Genomic DNA, 23234 nt, shown 5'->3' with positions numbered 1-23234 from the left:
TGTCAGCCAGACCCTAAGAGTATAGTCTACAAAAGACACGGTACGGGAAAAGAGAGTGGACGTCTGGGAAGCAGGCCAACTACATTATTCACTTAAGAAGTACGAAATGGTGTCATGTCGTGCTACAGCATAACCCATGCTGCCAGAATGAGCAGCGGGGTGGCATGGCATGGCATGGCTCTTGGGTTGAAATTAGGCTCAGAGTGCCCGCCTGTTGTGGGCACCAGTGAATGAACAGGCTCCGCCGCATCACGTGTGCAGAGCCACTTTTGCCAATAACTAGACCAGGGCCTTGCCCAGGGCCCCCCATCAGCCCCTCCATTGGAAAAGTCAACACAAATAATTAGTGCTGCACCGATACCGATACCGATACCAGTATCGGTATCGGCCCGGATCGGCACTATAATGGTGGTATCGGTATCGGTATCGGTATCGGCGAGTACCAACAAATAGGGCACCGATACCATTTACAGATGCTTGTATGACACCTTAACGCTGTCTTGAACTTAGTTATTTCATAGAGGTATTTAAAAAGTATCCTATAAAAAGTTCTGCTGGATTCACTTTGTATTAGTCTTTTTCCTGTTACTCAAAGGTAGGCAGCAGCCTGACAAAGCCATGCAATGTTTTACATCCAAGTAGCTATGCAGCCCTTTATATATAGATGTACATTTCAAATAGGGTGGTATCGGTATCGGCTGATACTGCACAGCCAGGAATCGGATATCGGTATCGGGGCCAAAAAATGGTATCGATGTAACACTACAAATGATTCAAGAGGGCCCCATGACTATTTTTTTTCCCAAGGGCCCCCAAATGGGTACAACCGCCCAGCGGTGTAGTCTACTTTTTTGAAGTGGGTATACTGTATATTCAAGCATTTTTGGAAGTGGGTATACTGTATATATTTGTGCCATTCAAAATAATGGATCAATCAATTTTAAGTGGGTATACTGAAGCCCCTAAAATTTAGAAGTGGGTATACTCCGTATACCTGCGTTCTACGTAGACTACACCACTGCAACCGGCACTGCATGTGTAGCATGTGAGTAGGCCATGCCTGGCCAGTCTCAAACCAAAGCAGAAGTGGCATCCAGTCCGCATGCCACTCCCCCACTGGGCACACAGTACATTTGGCAGTGATCATTCAACACCTACAGAGTTGAATTAACACCCACAGTGTTGGTCCTACGCCCTTAGACTTGAATTAGCACTGCATGAAGTACTGGGCACCCGTTCTTCAGTGCCTTATAAATACTTTATTGGCCCACATATCCTCGGCTGTGTAATACCCACTAGAGCAGTGTTTCTCAACCTTATTTTAGGCGAGGCACCCTTTCAATTCATGAAAAATTTCAAGGTACCCCAAACCAACAAGCCATAACATGGCATCGACCACAAAAGCTTAGAAAAGTAACACATTTGGAGACGTTCGAAGTTGCAGCTGACTGGGGCGACCTATATTTACTTAATTGTGCGTAAATGGCAGATGAAACATTCTATTGACTAACATTAAGTTATCAATTTAGACAAATATGTATTATATTACATAATTTATTTATCAGCCACGTTTCCGCCGCACCCCTGAGGGGGCCCCCGGCACCCCTGTTGAGAAACACTGCACTAGAGTGTGTCACCATCACTCTGCTTCACCCCCCCCCCCAGTATTGTTTCATAGTCCTATTTGCATACAAGTGGTGTCCATACCGGACATACTGCACTGCACATCTTATTATATTCTTATCCATTTCTTTTTTTATTTGCCTTCTTCAGCATCTGCTGGCTGTTCTAAGAACGTTCCAAGAATTATTGGTATTGTACAATAGTGACAATTAATAGGGTCTTTATTCCAACCTTAAAATGTTTCCAACATCGCTTCAATCATTATGTAACAGGGTGAAAGTGATGTCAGGGCATCTTTACTTTACTTTAGGCTTACATGGCTTTGCCACCACAATTGTTGTTACCTCATGTCACATGTGTATCAGCTGCTAAACAATGTGAGTGGTGACGATAACTCAAAATAAATCCAAAAGGCAGTCGGCTTCCTTTTCATCTATAGTCTTTGCATGCGTGCGCCCTGAAAACCATTCAGCTCAAGGTACAGTATCATACCACAGGTCAGGCCATGACAGAGGCAGCCTACGCCACCTGGTGTCCGTAGCTGGTAGTTTTTTTTGTTTTTTTTCAAACTGACATGACATGATGAATAGGAGAAGAGTGTGGGTTGACTTGGCAGAGAGGCAAAGGTCAGTTTAAAGAAATAGAAATCTCAGAGCCATGCCCCGCCTCGGTGCACGGTCTCAGTTTTCATCTCTAGAACATTCATGAACGAGTGAGCACATTGGGCACTACTCCAGAAGCATTTCTGAAAGAGAAAACCTGATAGCCATGTTATAATATGACACTCCCTGTGTAAACTGCCTCCTTTTTTTCCCCTACAGCACACACAGGCTCAGACGTCACTGGTATCATAGTGCTTCTTCTTCCACTTCCTCTGTAAACATTCATGACGTCGGTAGGATGACAAAAACACAGAGTAATGACTTGTTGAGCTTTTCAGCTGGCAGTTGGCAAGCATGCACTTGTTTACGTCTCATTGTCAAAGCAGAACGGGATTAGCTGCAATTTATAATAAATATGTGACAGAAGCTGCAAATAGACAAAGAGCAGTAATTTAATACTACATTAATTACAAACCTTAAACATTAAAGGAAAAGGGTAAGCACTATCAAAAAACTGACTTGAGTAGAAGTGGAATTGCTCTTTTATATACCCTACTCAAGTGGAAGTACTAAAGTATTCAAAATGTCTTGTACTTAATTATTGCAAGTAGACGAGATGTTTTAAAAAATACTTCTCATGTACTGAAAATAAAAGTAGAAGGGATTAAAAAACGGCTACTCAGGTGCTGAAACTACGGTAACACTTTACAATAACGTCCTATTCACAGCTTTATAAACACTTAATAAATAATCAACTAAATATCAACAAAATGTTTACAAATGTTTCTAAATGGGCAAGAAATACTATGCTAACACAGCAGACAGAGCGCAGTCGCAGCGGTCTTGGAAGTTTCTCCCACAAAGCCCAGAGGGCATGAAACCACATAAAACTCACACAGTAGAAGTTGATTCCCACTCCACTGCGCAGTCTTAGTTTGGTTATTACTCATTTACAAACATTTGTAAATGCTTTGTTAAATGTTAATTGCTATTAAAATGTTAATAAAGCGTTTATAAATCTGTGAATAGGATGTTATTGTAAAGTGTTACCAAAAGTACAAGTGGAAGTCTTTTAACATTACTACTGAAGTTCTGAAAGTAAAAGTAAAAAAGCCACTGCTGTGCAAGTTAAGCCTAATGCTTCACTAAACTATGAGAATTATGCAGCTGTGCTATTCTATCATAAAAACTGTTCTAATTATAAAGCCTGTCTATAATAATAAAAGCACTACCTCCTAGGTTAACTTACTCTGGCTTTCCTTTTCATAAACTACTTACTGCAGTTCATAAAAATGTATTGGAGTAAAGTATTAAATTGATCGTAAATATGTAGTGAAGTGGCCCTGCCGTGGCTCAAACTGTGGGGCAGTGCACTGCTAGCCAGGCTGTGCCCTCCTAGTGGCGCAACACTTTCAGCGTTGCAACTAGTCAGGTAAAGAGCAAGGCAAGTACTTTCTGAGTTCCCGAAAATACGGGAACTCCTCCACCTTTGTTGGAAAGCAAACAACCATAAGCAAACCAAGGGAGGCGGGTCAACCATGCCGTTTGGGAAATGTTAATTGTTATGTTCTTGGGCAGACCAAGTCTCGAAGAGATTTGAACATCGATGATAATCAGGCTAGTGCACTGCTGCGCCGGGGACATGGGTTCGATTCCTGCCTGTCCCGGTCATTTCCCAATCCTCCCGTCTCTCTTTCCTGTCCCACTCTTCACTGTCCTATTAGCATTAAGGTGAAAACCTCCCAAAAAATACTTTTTAAAAAACATAGTGAAGCAAAAGTAGAAGAGGAAAAGAACAATACTCCAATAAAAGTACAGATACTGCATGTTAGTACTTAAGTAGAATACTTAGTTAGAGTTCTACTTTGTTACTATACAACACAACATATTATCCGAAATGGCAAAAAACAAGGAATCCAAGACATAAAGTAGAGCTCACACCCTGATCATTTTACTATTCTTCATGTTCGTTGTGTTTAGAAAGACTAAAAGCAGTTGGCTGATAAATGTCACTCGAAGGAACCCATTCGTATTCTGCATGTCGCTGGTAGACCTAACCCAAAACAGACAAACAAATAAATAGGCGAGAGAGCTGACCACACTTTGTTTGTTGAAATTTATTCACTGACCCATGAAAACTAGGCAGCAAATACATGTTGGCAGTGGAAAGTCTGTTGCTTCTCCAGCGAGTCGATCTGATGACAGAAACTGGGACTGGAGTGGGGGGTGGTGACGTACTAATGCTGTGTGTGACACAGAGAGGGGGCTAGGAGAACAGTTCATGGGTGTGTGTGGGTGGACGTGCGTGTGTGTGTGTGTGGGGGGGGGTATGTGTGATGGGGTTGGCTGGGTTGTGTGTGACACAGACGGTGTGGACTGACAGTGCTAGCTACTGTGGTGGTCTGCGCTCGGCTGAAGTAAACTGTTCATACTCCATCAACAACAGTTAAAAAAAACATCATCATTATCATATATTAATCACCATCATCATCATCAGTATTAGCATTACAATACGTAGAAAGGCCAACATTCCAGTTTTAAGTCTACTTTACAATCTTTTGAGCAGACTTTTAATATATTTCATGTTCTTTCCATGTTTCGTTTACTACATCATATTTCCCACATCTTAACTCACATTGGGCAATAGCATCAATCAGACAACCATTATATGTAAGAAAAAACAACAAAAAAGCGAAAACAACAACAAAAATGTTTTTGCTGTCACACTAGTCCAAAATTGGTGGTCATCATTTATTGAACAAATACAAAGAAGAGAAATTAAACATTAAAAAAAGGTCAAAACAGCCATCCTGTCATCCAGCAGAAAACCTAATACTGTACATCCCTGACCAAGAAAAGTCTCCTACTCAAACGCATCAACAGAATTATTAGTTGCCCAAAATCACAATCAATGGGCTTATACGGTAACCTGATCAGTTTTTTAAAGGACCCACAAGCCCAGGGATGAGACCTGACAACACATAAGCAGTGAAGCCTCAAATCAACCTGATCTAAGGAGACATGGAGCAAATGAACAGTAACAAAAGAGAGGAATGGAAGATAGAAAGAAAAAGGAAGATAGATAAGGAGAAAAAAAAGAGAAACAACAAAGAAGCGACATAGAATCAGAAACCGTGCGAGTGGTCGACTCTCAATTTGTCCCCTGCTGCACTTTTCTGTTGAAGATTCATTCCACCATTTCTCCCCTCCAGTTCAATACTTTAATTTATCCTTTCTTCTGTACTTCTCTGTCTAGTGAAATGATTCCTGGTTCCTAACTAGCACGTTAGCAGGCTGTCTCAAGGGAAGATGGGAGATGGGCACATTTCCAGAAATGGTGGAATGCCACTTTGGAGATTCAGGCTTGTCGTCAGACAGGAAATGAGTGGGGAGAGAGAGATAAGGAAAGATCGAGAAACGACCTCGAACCAGAATCAAACCCTGGTCCCCAACGTAATGATAGCACACTGGGACACATCGCCTCCACTTTTGTTTTTAACAGTTAGCTTCCATTATAATCAACGAAACTGGCTGCACCAACCCAATCTTTTCAATGTTTTTTCAGACTTTGGCCTACCGTAATTTAACTTCACGTAAGATGACGCAGCTGGTGTGCCCCCAGTGTAAGTCAAATGTTAACGCTGATGTGAACATCACGTCTTTCCTAGTACCTGAGCATCTGAGCAGGTAAACATAACTTGAGGCAGAGGCCACCAAGGGTATTCAGGTCCATCCATGCAGCCTGCAAACTACAGGCCTGTGACTCTGTGGTTTAAAGCAACACTAAATAGTTTTCCTATAATACAGTATAAAGAAACATATTCAAAGACGATTCCGAGGCTCGTCATCCTGTAACTGGATGAAAAAGCACCACTGTATTTACTCCATGGGCTATATACGTATACAAATGCACTAACTGAAAGTTTGGAGGTGCTGTCTTACTCTTCCAGGTCGCTTCCAACACGTGTGGTATGAAACTACTTGGTCGAAAGTTGATCAATGTGTGTGTGGGTGAGCTATGTTTGGGCAGGGGGAGCAGAGGATAAAAAAGTGCATATCTCAAGCTCATGTTGTGCTTTAGTGTATAGCTGGGTTGAATGTGTGGGAATAAACGTCTCACCATCACTACGTTTCTTACTAAGCATTCTGGGACAGGGGATTTAAGGGTATATGGCATCTCTCTCAAGAGGATCCTGAGTTGAAAAAAAATAAAAATAAAATAAAAACAGCAATAATCATAAAAACTATTAAAGAAAGACAACCGCATCGTGCACACAATTATGCCAAACAATGAAGCTATAATCTGTTGTTTGTTCTCTGTGCCAGTGGTTTTGTGTGTGTGTGTGTGTGTGTGTGTGTGTGTGTGTGTGTGTGTGTGTGTGTGTGTGTGTGTGTGTGTGTGTGCAGTCAGGGCGATGTTTATCCGAAACTACAGTTAATCAACGATGGCTTTCAGTGAGGCTGCAGTGGGGTGGCATAGTTGGGACACAGACAGACTTCCGAGCTGGAGGTTTGTTTTTGCTTTGTTTTTTTAAATCAGAGGTGACCCAGTGACACAGTTCACAGTCCAGAGTGACAGCACGCCCACAACGTTCAGTCATCTGGGAAAATACAAACTGCCCCCTCCGGGTTTTAGAATGGCAACAGCAGTAATTAGGTATTCCATGCCCAGAGTTTGTGTCAGAGGGGACACAGGGTATCAGGGCATTTGAGATTTGGTGGAGGTTTGGTGGCGTGGTGGCCACAAACACAGTGAAGAGTGTTTATAAGACGTTCATAAGTCCGTGCATGTTTCCACAGACACTCGAGTGCTTCCACACGAGTTTCTACATGTTGAATGTGTTTGCGTGTTGTGTGTGTGTGCAAGCCAACATGGCGCATGTGCTATGTCAGTCCTGGTGACAGCTCTGCCACTACACCCATTGTACCGTAGTGAGTTACCACCGTTAATGCAACATTTGCATTGATACTCAAGAGAGTAGTTTGGATAACGTGTCTGGAGTGTGCGGAACAGCCCGCTCAGGAGGTGGACACAGGGCAAGTGTCTGACACCCCTTTTGTCCTCCCGCTGTTAGAATTTCAAAACACTGTTTCTGTTCACGGTTCTGTGTCCGCCTCTAGGGCAGCGGCAGGAAGTGGAGCTCAGCAGAGTCGCTGAAGATGAGCGCCCCGTGGGGGTGCAGGTAGGCGGGGGTGCCCAGCAGGCAGCAGGGGTTCGAGGCGAGCAGGGTCGAGCGGCTGGAGAAGCCCTTGTCGTCAGTGGCACAGGGCAGCGCCTCCCTGCGGCCGGCGCGCCCAGCACACCTGGCGGTCGGGGGCGAGAGCGAGGAGGAGTGCGAATGGGAACGCGAGCGTGAGACTGGGGGGGTGCGTGAGGTGGTGCCCCCGTGAGGGATGGAGTGGGTCGCACACGGTTGAGGCTCCCCACTGAGGGACCCCCGCTGGCTGGTGGGTGTGGTGCCAGGTTGGGTGTCCCTGGTGATGGTGGTGGTGGTGCTTGTGGAGGAGCGCCTCGAGCATCCACTAGGTGGCGACGCTGCAGGCGAGATGGAGAGCGAGACTGCGCTGCGAGAGCTCCTGAGGTCGGACGCCGTGCACGGTTGAGTCACCCCGGTCATGGAACGGCCCATGGAGCAGCCGCCCGAGCGGGGCGAGGATAGCGGTGGCGGTGATGCTGGCAACGGTCTGGATATGGATGAGGGTAGCAAAGGAGGAAAGGAGCCGGTGCCACGAGGGCTGGAGGAGGGGGTGGTCAGGAGGCTGGTGTCCTGCTGGCTGGGGCTGGAGCTGAGCGGGGCCGTCTTGGGGGAGCCGGGCGAACACTGGCCCTGGAAGATGGACGAGTGGGCCACCGTCTCCAGCAGCTCCTTGGTGCCTTGTGTACACTGTGCGGACATCGAGGGGCGGGTGGGTAGTTGGGTGAATGGGCGGGCAAGGTAGGAAGACAATAAGAGAACGGGGTAAAACAAAAAAAACAAACAAGAGGACAAGGAGAAAAGAGAGAGTGAAAGTGAGAGAGTGAACAGGTACACGGGAGCGACTGAGTGAGAAAGAACAAGGCTAGTAGTAGGGGTGTGAGCAAACACTGTACTGGACACAGCAACTGAGATGGCTGTCAATGAGGAATTGCATCGCAAACAATAAAGCAGCTAAGTCAGTGAAGAACTCCAGACTGATGTTGGTGTCTCACTGACAGGTACAGCACTCAGCCACTGGCCCAGCACCACAGGTGTAAAAAAATCTTGGCTTCAGAAATTAAAAAATCATGCGAGTAAACTTGTAGACACTAAGTTGCCATCACAGTCGGCTCATGATGATGGTGGGTAAACATTTTGTGTCAAGATTCTATTTTCTGAAGCCATGGCTGACACATCTGGGCCAGAGACCCAGGCTACGTCTGTACCAAAGACATTTAGCTGCTCCAGTACAATTCAGTACAGTACATCACAATAAAGGAGAATACAGCACAGGACAGTACAGTCTCTGCTCTAGCACCCCTTTGCTGAGCCGATCAGTGAGATGACAAGATCTGGTTAGTCAGGTGTAGAGCGTTCAGGATGTACAGACAAGGGGTGAAAGTGAGCGTGGGAGATGGTGAGGTGAGGTGAAGCAAAATGTGCAGAATCAGCCAGCATAACAGGGGAGACGGTGAGTCATCTGAAAACAAGCAGACGATCAACTCCACTTTAACGATTACAAATCTCCTTCTGGACAACACGATGAAAATGGGATTCATCAGCATCACACAAGACCACCGAGGTATGCAGAAGACACCGCAAAAAAGTTGTAAAGCGACTGTTATTCAGCATGGAATGAGGATAGAAAGCACCATGTCAACCCCCTTCAGAGCAACGCGAGGATACCAAATCTGAAGGGTTTTGGGCAAATACATGTTATTCAGTAATTAAGGAACGCATCCGATAAAATGGATACAGAGTATACAAGTCTGAGAGTGAAAGAGTGAGAACAAGGGCACTGAATAACGAATGCGCAAGCAGGATGGACAGACCGAAACACTGTGAGAAAAAGAGAAAGAGGGGGAGAAGGGGGAGTTTGAGTAAGTGAGTGAGTGAGTGAGTGATTGAATGAGAGAGGTAAGGATGGACAACCAGTCTTGGACATGCAAGAGCCAGGTCAGTGTTCAGGCATCGGGTGATCAAGCAGGCGGGTATGGACATAACATACATCATGTTACCCTCCCCCACTCACCCCCTTACCATCCCTGCTTGCCCCCCACCACCTGTAACCCAGCGGAGGGGAGGGGGGCATGTGCTCGTGCCATCAGCCAGTGCAGGACACGGCAAAGTCCTGACAGCTCTCATCCTGTAGGGGGTCAGGATTATACACACACACACACACACACACACACACACAAGACTGCCTGTGATTCAAGGAACAGGACAACAGAAACGCATGCACACACATGCACGCGCACACTCACACTCACACAGACACGGCGCCCGCACACACACACACTTCTGGAAAAGTACGAGTCAGGTCACAAAGAGTCGATCACCCACTGATTGGTCTGTGGTTTGACACAGATTATGTTACATCCTGTTCACAAGCCTCTCTGTGTGCAAATTCAGAGGAAAAATCACTTTGTTTTTTATCTAACGTACCGTCAAATAAGGCAACACTTCTTTGCGTTTCATCAAGATTGGTTTGTTTATTGATCAGTGGGTTGGATCTCTTGGTAAAGCCTATTTGGCTCAGCTTTATCAATGGAATGTTTTGCGAGCTGCTGCGTTTCAGTGCACGTTAAACGTCAGGCTGTTTCTCTGTCACATATCTAAGTAAAAATGAAGGAGGCCACAACCTGTAGGTGTGGCAATTTTCACCTCACATACGGCACACGGACAGAGGCAGTTCAATCCAGAATTTCAGAACGTTTGATAGTGCAAGCAAGCCATACAAACATACAAACATACGCACACACATACACACACACACACACACACACACACACACACGCACACACACACACTATATTGGATAGAAATAAACATCAGTTATCGATGGATGCCTGTCATCATCACAGCAGACAATGCAACAAAGTTCCACGCAGGCCGCAGCCAGTGTCAGGGAATCCCGCCAAGGCTGCTGGGAGCTGGAGTCTGGCCATGGCAGTGTACTACAGCTAGCTGCAGGGGGCGCTCCTACCATGTTTGTGTCGTTCTTGACCATGAAGGGAGGCAGCTCCTGCTCCACCGAGATGACCTGAGGGATCTCGTCGGGCGGCACCAAGCCTCTTCTGTCTATCAGGCTGCAGGAGACCCACACACGCATGCACATGCACGCACACGCACGCACGCACACACACACACACACACAAAGATAATATTTAAGTTACAGTAGCTACGCCACTCTCCCATTACATTACAAACCTTTTACCATTCAAAACCTTTAACGCTAGAAATATCAGCTGATCATAATATTGCATAGTATTAGAAAATCTACATTAATTCAGGTAGTCAATTATGTGATGCCATGATATGTGTACAAAGTACGGTAGCATGTGGGCTTATGTTCAAAAGTTCAACACTTCGAAAGCGACAGTATAACAACAACTTGGCCTAGAAAGAATATTCACTGAGGCGAAACGCATTGTTCGCTCTAATCAACGAGCATAAAGTCAAGAAAATGTGCAGTAGACTTCTTTCTTTTGAAATAAATATTAATGTATATAAATGTTGTAGGTATCAATATTTAAATAAAAAAAGATTATGTCAATAAATACAAGTGAACACAAAAATGACACAGGCACTAAATGCAACATGAACTGTGTTGAACGAGCCAAAAGGTGACAGCCACAAACACAAACTGACAACACAAACATGGGATCAATGGTTGTCTAATCCAGTTACAGGGCATATAGCCAGTGGAGAGAGAGAGAGAGAGAGAGGGAGGGAGAGAGAGAGAGAAAGAGAGAGAGCGCACACGAGAGAGAGAGAGAGAGAGAGAGAGAGAGAGAGAGAGAGAGAGAGAGAGAGAGAGAGAGTGCGCACGAGAGAGAGAGAAAGAAAGAGAGAGAGAGAGAGAGAGAGAGAGCACACGAGAGATGTGCGACAGGAAAAAAAAAAAGAGAGAGAGAGAGAGAGAGAGCGCGAGAGAGACAGAGAGAGAGAGAGAGAGAGAGAGAGAGAGAGAGAGAGAGAGAGAGAGATTAGTGTCTGCCTGACCTGGGGGGCATGGGCCCACACAGCACCACACAGCAGTTGGTGAAGATGTTGTTGTAAGTGTAGGGGTTCTTGTAGTCCTCCGCCCCTCTCTTGCTGGACCACGACCCTTTGATCTGCACATCATAGACATCATAGAAATGTAGAAAAGTGTTTCATTTTTTAGGGGTTAATTTCCATGCATGCTGCCCATTCACAAATACTATGTCTTTTTCATGAATACGTATTACCACTATCAATTTGTACATTTTCATTGGAAATTGACACGTTTCAGACGTCATACATTGCTGGTGGCAAAACATTACTCTGGGCAAACCAGAGTAAAAAAGTGAGCCCATACGCGAAAAAAGTGTATGGGCTCCACAACAAATTGTGATTACCAAATATTATCTTTGCTCAGACTTTCATTTATGTCCATGTTGAAATGCTGATATGGTGTGGTTACTTTGTTTTCAGCAAAAAGTGAGTTTGACTGCCAGCGAATCCATCTGCACTAAACGGGTAATGTTGGCAAGAGTTGCTGCTGCCACATTTATCATTATTGTAGCAGATAATTACAAGGGAAGGTGTTATGGAATAAGCATAGTACTGTTGAAATGAGTTACCGTAAGCGTTTGCTTAAAGGGTAGTTACACCTATGATTATAATGCTACAATTGAATAATAATTGCTGCAGCAATGCTGTCACTTGGCAACATTAAGGAAATGGAGCTGAAGCAACTATGCAGAGATCATGTGACTCCTTCCTCAAATATCAGGCCTAATACATTCTGTTGGCATGAATGCTCATGTTTTCAGTATACGTATTGTACCATTGATATGTTATTGAATTAAGACAAGTGGAAATTAAATACAGTAGCAATGGAGATCACAGTTTTTAATTACTGACAACCTCATATTGATTTGATACTGATGAGTATTTTTTTATGGTTGTACTTACATCTTCATTAGTGGTGAGGTTCGAAGCTACCAGGTAAGTATGGAAGCCTGACAGTCCCAAAATGGACCAGATGGAGAAGAAGCACACCACCAGCTCCACAACAGTACAAGCACAGTCAAGGATGAACATATCAAACAGGGAAATCTTTAACTCTCTGCACAACTTGTGTGTACTTCAGTGGACCAGTCATGCATGTGATTCAAATGCAAGTCAGTCAGCAGCCTCGGTCACATGCATCTTCAAACTCATCCTAAACCTCAAAGTGTCCCATGATAATAACATCTGAGGGTGTCTTCACTTAGATCTACAATTACAGGGATTCATATGAGCGGCTCCAAAGGTGCAGCCGGCGATGACAGTATGCCACTCCCTGCCATGTTCCTGTGGTAATGATTGTTTACCTGTCCATCCCAAACACTGAACTTACATTAGAATGTTTTGCATTTAGTATGACTAGCCAGACAGATAGACGCAACAGACAGACAGAGAGACAGGTGGATGGATGGACGGATGGATGGACAGACAGAGAGACAGACTGGCCGACCGGAGAAATGTAACCACATAAAAAGACCCAAGAAGGATTCAAGACACCGGCAGCAAACCGGATCTGGCAGATGACACGGCAACGCCAAGTTCAGAAAGGCAAACACTTGTGCTCCCCAGGTTGTAACCCCCCCTCCAATCAGCAGTCAAGAAGAGCAGCGTCATGACTGCTTAGCCCGCTTCCTGATCCAATTACAGACGGGGGGGGATTAAGACAGAGGGGGAGAGGGAGAGGCTGCGGCCCTATGTCAAGCCCTGTCTGGTGGCACGCAACACACTGGGGCAAGAGACAGAGAGAAAGAGACAGACAGACAGAGAGAAAGAAGGAGAGAGAGACAGAGAGAAAGAAGGAGAGAGGCAGAGAGAGACACACACTAGGAGAAAGGGGGAGAGAGATGCAAACAGACCGACAAAGAGAAAGGGAGAGAGAGAGAGAGAAAGAGAGAGAGAGACAGAGAGAAAGAGAGAGAGAGAGAGAGAGAGAGAGAGAGAGAGAGAGAGAGAGAGAGAGAGAGATAGTATGCTTGTGAGGTGAGAGAGAGGTAAAGGGACTGAGCGAGTGTAAAGGATATCTGGCAGGACTCTGCTGTACAGCGTTGAGGATGCCATTCCCTCCTTGGGCTCCTGGGAGAGAAAAAGAAAGACAAAAAATAGAGCAGAGCATGAATACAAAATACTTTTTGCTTTTAACGTTAAACAGAATCATTCGATTTCATGACTACTATTAGGCTGGGGATGCATTACGTTATATCAAGTTGCATCAAAAATACATTGAAAAGAATAGGCAAATTTTGTGTTCGTTACTGGTCGCTGCACTGCTGTGTCTGGTGTAGCCAGTCAGTTTTGGTGTACGTGCAAATAACGTTGAAATTAAGTGTCTGCTTTAAAGCGATGGTTCGGAGTAGAATCACCCTAATGCCATTTGAACCGTGACACCCATCCACCTTTACACCCGAAGTGTTTTCTGCTGCAGGTTTACATCAACAGAGTTGCCGTGTTATTCGATGTTTATTCCGGATAGCTTGACTCAAGCGCATATGGATCCTGGGCACCGTCTCCAAACTTTCCCCACAAAAATAACATGTCATGACACCAAACTTCTACAGTATAACAAATGTGGTTTGTACTCACAAAAGATGAATTTGAAACTTTGTACATAGTCCAGGAGTTTATTAGTAACAACACACGAGACGATTAGCTTTTCTGCTGCTAAACATCCGTCGACGTCACTTCCTCCAGCTGGGACTTTGTTGATGGAAACAACATGTGTTTTAGTCCACATCCAGGATATATGCACGAGTGTGGCATCGTCTTCTATTTATGAAACGTGGTAAAATTTAAATCCGAAGTGGTTAATTTCTAGTTGTAGCGCAGGCTGTCTTTTTGAGTTTTCCACCTTCCGGACTCACGTGTATTTGTTTCCATCAACAAAGTCCCAGCAGGAAGTGACGTCGACGGATGTTTAGCAGCAGAAAAGCTAATCGTCTCGTGTGTTGTTACTAATAAACTCCTGGACTATGTACAAAGTTTCAAATTCATCTTTTTGTGAGTACAAACCACATTTGTTATACTGTAGAAGTTTGGTGTCATGACATGTTATTNTTTATTAGTTAAGTTTGGAGACGGTGCCCAGGATCCATATGCGCTTGAGTCAAGCTATCCGGAATAAACATCGAATAACACGGCAACTCTGTTGATGTAAGCCTGCGGCAGAAAACACTTCGGGTGTAAAGGTGGATGGGTGTCACGGTTCAAATGGCATTAGGGTGATTCTACTCCGAACCATCGCTTTAAGTGTAGTTGGGTCAATGACACTTTTTTAGTAGCAGACGTCAGGTGGTACAACTACAGCAAATGCCCATACATTAATTAGCACTTGGTAATTCAGTACAAGTGATGAATATGCTTCTTAGATAATCCACCAAAAAAACCTTTAAAAAAAATTAATCCCAAACATAGTGTCATTAGCTGTGGTTGCACCACCCCGACGTAAAAACATCATTGACCCAGTTACACCTGCGCTGACAATGATAATGTTACAATAAAATAACATATATCACAGCAGCAACTCCTAATAGAGTTGAAGCAACAATGCATAATCATGTGAGTAATTTATTCATTCCTGAAGTTATCTGGTGTAACAACTAAGAGGACGTTTGTACTAACTAACTACAAAAAAAAGCTGGCCAAGGCGAAAAAAAGACCAATCCTACAGTACTAATTGGATGATATAACTTAATAATAGAGTAGAAAACAAACCAGAACTCTATGGTTGAGATTAGCAGGCATTTCAAAGTCATCCCAGAAAATGTGGTAATACAACACTTAGAAAGTATTAGGACCAAAAACACTGCAACTATGTATGTGATGTCCCATCACTGATTTCAAGCTTTTCTCATTGCCCGAGATCTTCCCGGTCCTGGAGATCTAGCACACGGGATATCTAAACTTCCCAGAGGATTCTCCAGCTGAGTCGTTTAAAAAAAAGTGAGCAGTAAAAGCAGTGTCTTTCTTGCACAAAGGCCCAGCTGTGCTTGCTTCTGCAGACGGGTCGAGCACAGAAACCCTACAGCACAGCCCAGGCGGCAGCAGCCCTCCTCAGCTCAGCTCAACAATGACGCATTGTTCAACGATGACCGAGCTGACTGGAGAGGAGCGGGGAGACATGTGTCGTCTCGCTCTGCCTCACATTCCTACTACGTGGGGAAAGCAACAGCAGACCGCCCTCTCCCACACCTCAACTCACCACCAATACCAACACCAACACCACCACCTGGCTGAGTCCCTACCTTTGGGGTCGGACCACCTGGTGGAGACCCATCTCTCGGGCTCTAAATACTGATTACCACCCATGTTTAATTAGCTCTTGCATTTAGTTTGCATATTAGGGTTCACAGTGAACTCGCTTGCTTTTGTGCTTTCTTGCTTGTTGTATTGTTGTACTGTCTCCTTGTACTGTCACATTTTGAACTGTGGCTATTTTTTACGGGACAGAGCACATTTGGGAAAAGATTGGAGGTTTTAGAACATTTCTTCTAGCCTGGATGAACACAAATGGTGGAAAACTATTTTGCTTTGGCATGGCGGGTTGGTCCTGAATGGCACCATAGGAGATAATCACAGCTGGGCCAGGAATGTGTCCTCCAATCATACCTATAGACTCGCCATAGATCTATGCAGTGAAGGACATAACAGGAAGGGGAAAATATGACAAACACAACACAAACAGCATCACGTTTTGCACTAAGAGCCCTGTCCTCATGGATTACCATCACCTACTGCGACAAACTAAGCCAGGGCTCAAAACAGCAACAGCAATCAGCCAAACGTGCCTTGCCTGCATGCAAAGCTCAGACAGAGAGAGAGAGAGAGAGAGAGAGTGTGTGTATTCACGTTTGCATGTGTGTGTATGTGGAAGTATTGCATGTTTGTGGACAGGTGAGTTTGAGTGTGTCTGGAACTGTGTGGTGGTAGGTGGAGTAGGATTGACTAACGGTGAACGGTGTGTTTAAACACAGTACGTAGGCTCAGACAGACAGATAGACAGACAGGTCAAAACAAGGGTGTGACAGGACTGGAGAGTGTGACTCAGGGCAGCACTTACGTAACGTGAGGTGGGTGATGACGCAGCCAAATATGAAGGAGGTGAGGAAGGAGAGGGAAACGATGAAGCTGTAGAAGAAACGATAGTTCCGCTTGCCCACGCAGTTGCCAACCCACGGACAGTGATGGTCGAACCGCTCTGAAAAGTTTGGAAGGTTTATTAGTTGTATGCACATCCAAAACGCAGGTGCAGGAAAACAGGGCCAGACAATCATGAAAACACTGTGAAACACAGTGAAAACACTTTAAAAAAACAAAAACAAAAACTAAGAAAAAGCAAAACGGGATCAAGTGTGTAAGCATTCGACTATGTTTTCAAGGCTTATTCATTTAATAGTCAGGTTCATTACGTTTGGATCTGAACCTTTCGCTGGATTTTTATGGGGATTTGGAAAACTATACATTTTTGAAAAGTATATTGTATAAGCAATCAGAAAAACCATGTTTCCATTTGCACAAATATCTGCATGGCGGCCATCTTGGATTTTTCAAAATGGCTTCCGAAAAGCCATAATTTTGCAATATCTCAGCTTCTGAATGGGCTAAAACATTGATTCAAACTGCTAAACCTACATTGTCAGGGTCACTGAATCTACTGGTGGTAGTTTTAATGTTCTCAGACAGTTTGTTACCATGCTAATTTATTTGAACTGGTGATTTACTGTATAGTATCTACAAGTAGATGCATGTCTGTCAAGCCCACCATACAAAACATCCCAGCTAGAATGTGCAAAACAGTTTACGTGTCCAGCATTGTGCTGTATATATCCAGGCTTGCTCATACCAGCTACATTGTATCCAGTAAACAGGAGCAGTGCCATGTAGTGAATATATTGAATGTCAACAGGCGTTAAATTTTTGCCTTTTGCCTTCCTTCAGCATGCATGTATTTTCTGTATGATGATCCTGGAATCTGACTGCAAGACACAGTTACAAATCAAGTAATAAATTGGTGTTATTAATATTGTTAATGCACATACTGTCATTAACTGGTGTTGGTGATGGTGGTGGAGTGTAACGGTGAGGGTTCTGTTTGCTGTTTGTTCTGGTTATAATCATGGGTGAAGAGCATCGAGGTGAACAAGAGGCATTATCAAGCATTATGAGCTCATTAACTGGAAGCTGTGTGTTTTATGCCAGTCTGACGATGCCAAAAGGTGGTTCTGGTCCAGAATCCAAGATTAGACGCCGATGGACANGTACTGGAAGTAGGTCAAGAGGGGGCCAGTCTGAGTGATGGGGGCTATGTTAAAATCAAAAGACGACTGCAGAACTGCACTACAACCTCCCAGTGATGCAGCACCTTCTGCACTGCTTCTAGGCAGGCCAAGAGAAATGTAAATATTGTTTCTGATCTCAAAAAAATCGGGAACTCCACTCACTTGGTCGGACAACAGTCAACCAGTAGCAAACCTAAGGAGGCAGATCAGCCGTTTGGGAAATGTTAATTGTTATGGACTTGGTCAGACCAAGTCTCGAAAAATGACTGAAAAATGACTGACCCAGGCACCTCAGCATCTGATTCTTCTCCACTATCCACAAGATTTCGTACGAGTCCACTCGATAAGAAACCATGCTTCTTCTACCAAAAGGATGATAGTGAACTGCTTTATCAGGTCAAAACTGCAAATGGCAGTAAAACTCTAAAGGCTCCTGTAAAGTCCCAGAATCCCACCCTGAAAACAAGAATGACCACCAGCATCTCAGCAGATGATGCACATTCAATTGCTGTCACAAAGATTGCATTCAGTAGAAAGTGGCTGAAAAAGAGAATCCTCACAGTCTTGCCATAACTGAAATCTGTCTGTTCTAAATGACCTAAAGAAGTCAAAAGTCCCTACTATCCAGAAGCATGTGAAGAAGACATGGTTCATGCTGCAATGACAACTGATGAATATGATAACATGAAAACAATTTTACAAAGCAGCACAGTGACAAGGACGAACATTGCAACCTTCACCAAGACAGGCCAGGGAACAGATGCCATACAAGTATCCAGCAACATCAATGATGTCCCAGCTGAACTGTACAGACTAGCAAGGGTGTGTGTCTCTTTCGGCCACTTTCTACTGAATGCAAGTTCATGATTCTCCAAGGCTTCTGAATCAAGCATGTTGACATACATTTTGTTCAATGATGTCCATGCTCTGTTTTGTGTTTCCACATCAATACGCTTGATCAGCTCAAGCAGACATGTTAACGTCGGCTTCTTTGACAGTTGTATTTCTGTCAGGCCTGAGTCTCGCCATACATGACACATGTTTTGTCCCACAATCTTTGTGATATCATACATCAATTGCATGTGCATCATCTGCTGAGATGCGGGTGTTCAGTCTTGTTTTGAGTGTGAGATTCTGGGACTGTTCCAAAGCAGCCTTTGGAGATTTTCCGGCATTTGCAGTTCTGACCAGATAAAGTAGTTCACCATCGGCCTTTTGGCAGATGGAGCTTTGTTTCTTGACGAGTGGAGTGGAGAAGAATTAGATGTTGAGGGGCCTGGGTCATCCATTTCTGTTCATCCTCTCTTCTTGCCACGCTTCTTGGCTGTGCATCGTCCTGTAGAAATGATGTGCATGTTGGTTGCTTGCATGCTGTATTTGAACCTTGTTGGTTGCACCTGAGTGACAGGAGAGATACTAGACTGCTTTCTGTGTCCCTGGTGTCTCAGCTGTGCAGTTCTCTGCAGTCGTCTTTGGATTTAACATGGTCCCAATCACTCAGACTGACCCTCTCTTGAACTACTTCTCGTACATGTCCATTAGTGTCTAATCTTGGATTCTGGACCAGAACCACCGTCTTGGTATCATCAGACTGGCATAGAATACACAGCTTCCAGTTAATGAGCTCATGGGCTTGACATGTCTCTTGTTTACCTTGATGTTCTTCACCCATGAATATAACCAGAACAAACAGCAAACAGAACCCTCACTGTTACACTAAAGCACACTCACCAACACCAGTTAATGACATGCTCGTATGTGCATTAATAATATTAATAACACCAATTGATTTGTCACTCTGTCTTGCAGTCAGTTTCCAGTATTATCATACAGAAAATGCATGCATGCTGAAGGATTTCCCCCCAAATGAAAAAATTGAACACCTGTTGACACTCAAAACATTCACTATGTGGCGCTGCTCCTGTATACTGGATACAATGTAAGCTGTGAGATTTGCATTTGCACAGGCAAGCCTGTAAATGTACAGCAAAATGGTGGACATGTAAACTGTACCAGTTTTGCACATTCAAGCTGGGATGTTTTAAATGGTGGGCCATCTACTCATAAATACTATAAATCAATAGTTCAAATAAATTGGTGTGGTAACAAAATGTCTGACAACAATAAAACTAACACCATTAGATTCAGTGACCCTGAAAATGTTGGTTAAGCAGTTGAAATCAATGTTCTAACTTATTCAGAAGCTGAGAAATGACAAAATATAGGTTTTTCGGACGCCATTTTGAAAAATCCAAGATGGCCGCCACCTGTGCAAATGGAAACATTGTTTTTCTGATTGCTTATACTATCTACTTTTCAAAAATGTATAGTTTTCCAAATCCCCATAAAAATCCAGCAAAAATACATAATGAACTTGACTATAACACAGGGACAGGATGCTCACTATGCATGTAATACTAAGCTTTCAAAAGTGTAACAAATAACATTTTTGTTCATACCGTATGACATACCATATAATGAGTTAACCTCTCTAACCAAACTTATATACATGTCACGGGTGCAAGTCTTCCCGGGTATAGAGAGTGTGCATTTTGTGTCTCAGGAGAGTAGTTTTTAATCCTTCTGCCTGGCACAAACACACTAATCACCAAGGATAGCAGACTATGGTGTGCTCTCTTCCTGGTGTGAGCAGCAACATTTGCTGCTATGAATTAAACAAATACAAAGGTGTACTTGCTGCTATGTGCAATTATATAATGTATGTACAATAATGGCATCTGTAGTACATTGGGCACACATACATACTAGTGCTAAACCAGCAATTAATCCCCAGAAAATATCCATAGGCATTAAGTAAATCTGGTTACATGCCAAATGGCTTTTAGGCCCATATGCTTACTTATAAAACAGGCGATACTTGGATAAAAAATCCCACTTAAATGAAATTAAAACCACATGCTGATGAAATAAGCCTGTCTCACTTACAAAACCACCCTATCTGGGAATTACAATAGCACAGCCCTAGCATTCATCACCCTCTGTCTTGTCTGTGTATGTGCTCAGGGAACAGACTGAGAGAGGAGAAGGAGATTAACACTGGCTGGCAGTTGCCATGGTAAACCCATGGCGATGGTGGTGGTGGTGGTGGTGGTCTGGTGCCTGGTCTTACCCACACAGTTGTCGCACAGGCTGCAGTGCGAGGTGCGTGGTGGCCGGAACATCTTGCAGGTGAAGCAGTACTTCAGCTTGACCACCTGCTCATTGATCAGGATCTCCTTGGTGCGGGGAGGGGGCCGGTAGCTGGACGAGCCGGAGTTGTCTTCAGGAAAGTCAGGAGGGGCACAGAAAGAGGAACATATACGTAAATACACACACACACACACACACACACACACACACACACACACACACACACACACACACACACACACAACCACCCACACACACACACACACACACATAACCTGTCCACTTCCAGAGTTTGACCACTGATCTCTCAATATTGAAACTTTCACAGGAATCTGACTTTTTCTGAGTTTGAATCTGAGTATTTTTCCACACTATTCTCCCCCACAGCACTGTACTACACATAGCTTAGGATGTGCAAACAATAGGTTAGTCCGGAACGCACCATATTGGCTAAGGCTGTGTTGTCCAGCTGCTACACTTTGGGGACACAGATGGCAAGACAATCCGTGAGCCACCCTCCCCTCCTATCGCCTCAGCTCGCCCCACCCCGGCCAGCCCGTACAGCCACCAGGCGGTAAGACTTACCTATCTGCCTCTCAATGTCAGCAGCCTCATCTGGTAGTGCTCTGGGCAATATGCCTGGGTCAGTAAAGGCGGTGTGCAGGAGAGAGAAGACCACGAAAACAAACAGCACCCCAGCGATGACCGGGATGCACACAGTCAGGTTGGCCACCAGAAAAGGACAGCTGAAGAGAAGAAAAGAGAAGAATTCACTTCATCTGGTGCACTGTGCATTGTGTCATGAGAATAAAGACAAATAATGCCATCCAAAATAGTGGAATTTTATGATGGTACAAAACCACATCAGCGAGAAAATATGGACACCATACAAATAGGGAGAGGGGCATGACACCAAAACAGACTGTATACAAACAAACACCACTGACTCATACATAAACCATAAGTCGACAAAAAACAAGCATTTGCCAAGAGCTACTTACTCGAATATAAAAAAGAGGCCACTTGTGATGAGTATAAGGCCTAGGGTCAGTGGCAGAACGCCGCTTTGTCGGGAAACAATGATCCGTCCATCACAGAAGAAGCGATTCCTCCCAGGGAACACTTCCCACTTTCTTCTCTGCTTCTGTGCATTTTTGTCGTTGGCAAGCGGTAGGGTTGATGTTGGCGTCGCCGTCGCTGAGGTCAGTGCCCGTGGATCAATTTGTTGGTATTCACAGTTTTTCATGGTTTGAGAAAACTCAAAAGCTGTAGGCCTACTTGACTTGACGTCTACTCTAAGGTTGTTGACACTTTATAACTAATGTACTACCTACGTAGCTTAAACCACAACATGCCACCAGACACAAAGATAACGTAACTCAAGTTTTCACGAGTTTGGAAAGGAGGATGCTGTTGACTATCCTACTTGGTAATGAGATGTGTGTGAATAGACGAACATTGCGTAGGCATGCAACTATATCGATGGTTTCATTTCTAGCTTTCAAACCCTGATGCAGCAGGAGAGTGCTGAAAGTATACGATGTCAGGCTCACTGAAGATGATCAGTCTGGTTATGAATCTGCTCGCCCAACCAGCGCTTATGGTTTCACGTTTGGTCAAAGAGCCTGCTCAGCCTAGTTGTTACATCAATTTGAAACAGAGTAATTCTTGTGGAGCCCACTGACATCGCCCAGACTTACTGTTTAACACCAGCTAGCTCATCTTCACCACGAACCTCGTCCAACAACTACGAGACCATCTCATTGAAAAGTGTTATCGAACCATCCTAGTTCTTACTCACAACATACTATTAGCTTTGTACTATATTATCCTTGAGAGAAACTTGACAGCTAACAGTATCCTATGCATAACTGTCAAAAGAGCAAATCACATGCTTATCTACTGATAAACAATCACGACTCAAACGTGTACGCCGTCCGTAGACATTTAAGTCGCTTAAAGATCAAAACAAAGCGTTTATAGCTAGCAAGACGGAGGCGTCACAAGCCCTGGGTTGTGTGTAATAACAGGCACGTTACCAGTGTAGCAGCTAGCAACCAACAAAAGCGTCACGATAGCTCTTTGAGTCAGATTCCTTTGGGATTTACTTGTGGTTCTTTCCGCGCCCGTTATTCCACATTTCAAACCATATCTCGTCCACTGACTGAATGTTATCTAGACCGAGTAAAAGGTTATCGAGATGTTAGACGTTCAGCTTGAGGTAGAGTCGCGTCTTCTAGTAGCTCCGACCCTGATGTCGGCTAGTAATGACAAGTACGGAACAGGGAACCGAGAACACCAGTGTGGTGTGTGTGTGGCCTGGTGAGAAGAGCCAGTTTCTAACAACGCAAGTGTTTGTAAACAGCAGCGACTCT

The 23234-nt window shown here is 44.3% G+C and overlaps 1 protein-coding gene across 1 annotated transcript; it reads right to left on the bottom strand.

Annotated features, from left to right (window-relative positions):
• Positions 1-4285: 4285 nt before the first annotated feature.
• On the bottom strand, positions 4286-23190 carry zdhhc18a (zinc finger DHHC-type palmitoyltransferase 18a). The gene is made up of 9 exons (XM_063199043.1): positions 21861-23190; positions 21445-21605; positions 20840-20989; positions 16491-16628; positions 13459-13510; positions 12344-12446; positions 11408-11520; positions 10389-10491; positions 4286-8110 (listed from the first exon to the last, which is right to left on the bottom strand). The coding sequence occupies exons 1-9, from the start codon at positions 22103-22105 to the stop codon at positions 7343-7345; spliced, it is 1833 nt and encodes a 610-aa protein (XP_063055113.1). The 5' UTR covers positions 22106-23190; the 3' UTR covers positions 4286-7342.
• Positions 23191-23234: the final 44 nt, after the last annotated feature.

Source organism: Engraulis encrasicolus, chromosome 5 (assembly GCF_034702125.1).
Source record: "Engraulis encrasicolus isolate BLACKSEA-1 chromosome 5, IST_EnEncr_1.0, whole genome shotgun sequence".
NCBI classification, from domain to species: Eukaryota; Metazoa; Chordata; class Actinopteri; order Clupeiformes; family Engraulidae; genus Engraulis; species Engraulis encrasicolus.
Note: the sequence above shows the minus strand (reverse complement) of the source record. Positions and strands in the feature narration are given on the sequence as shown.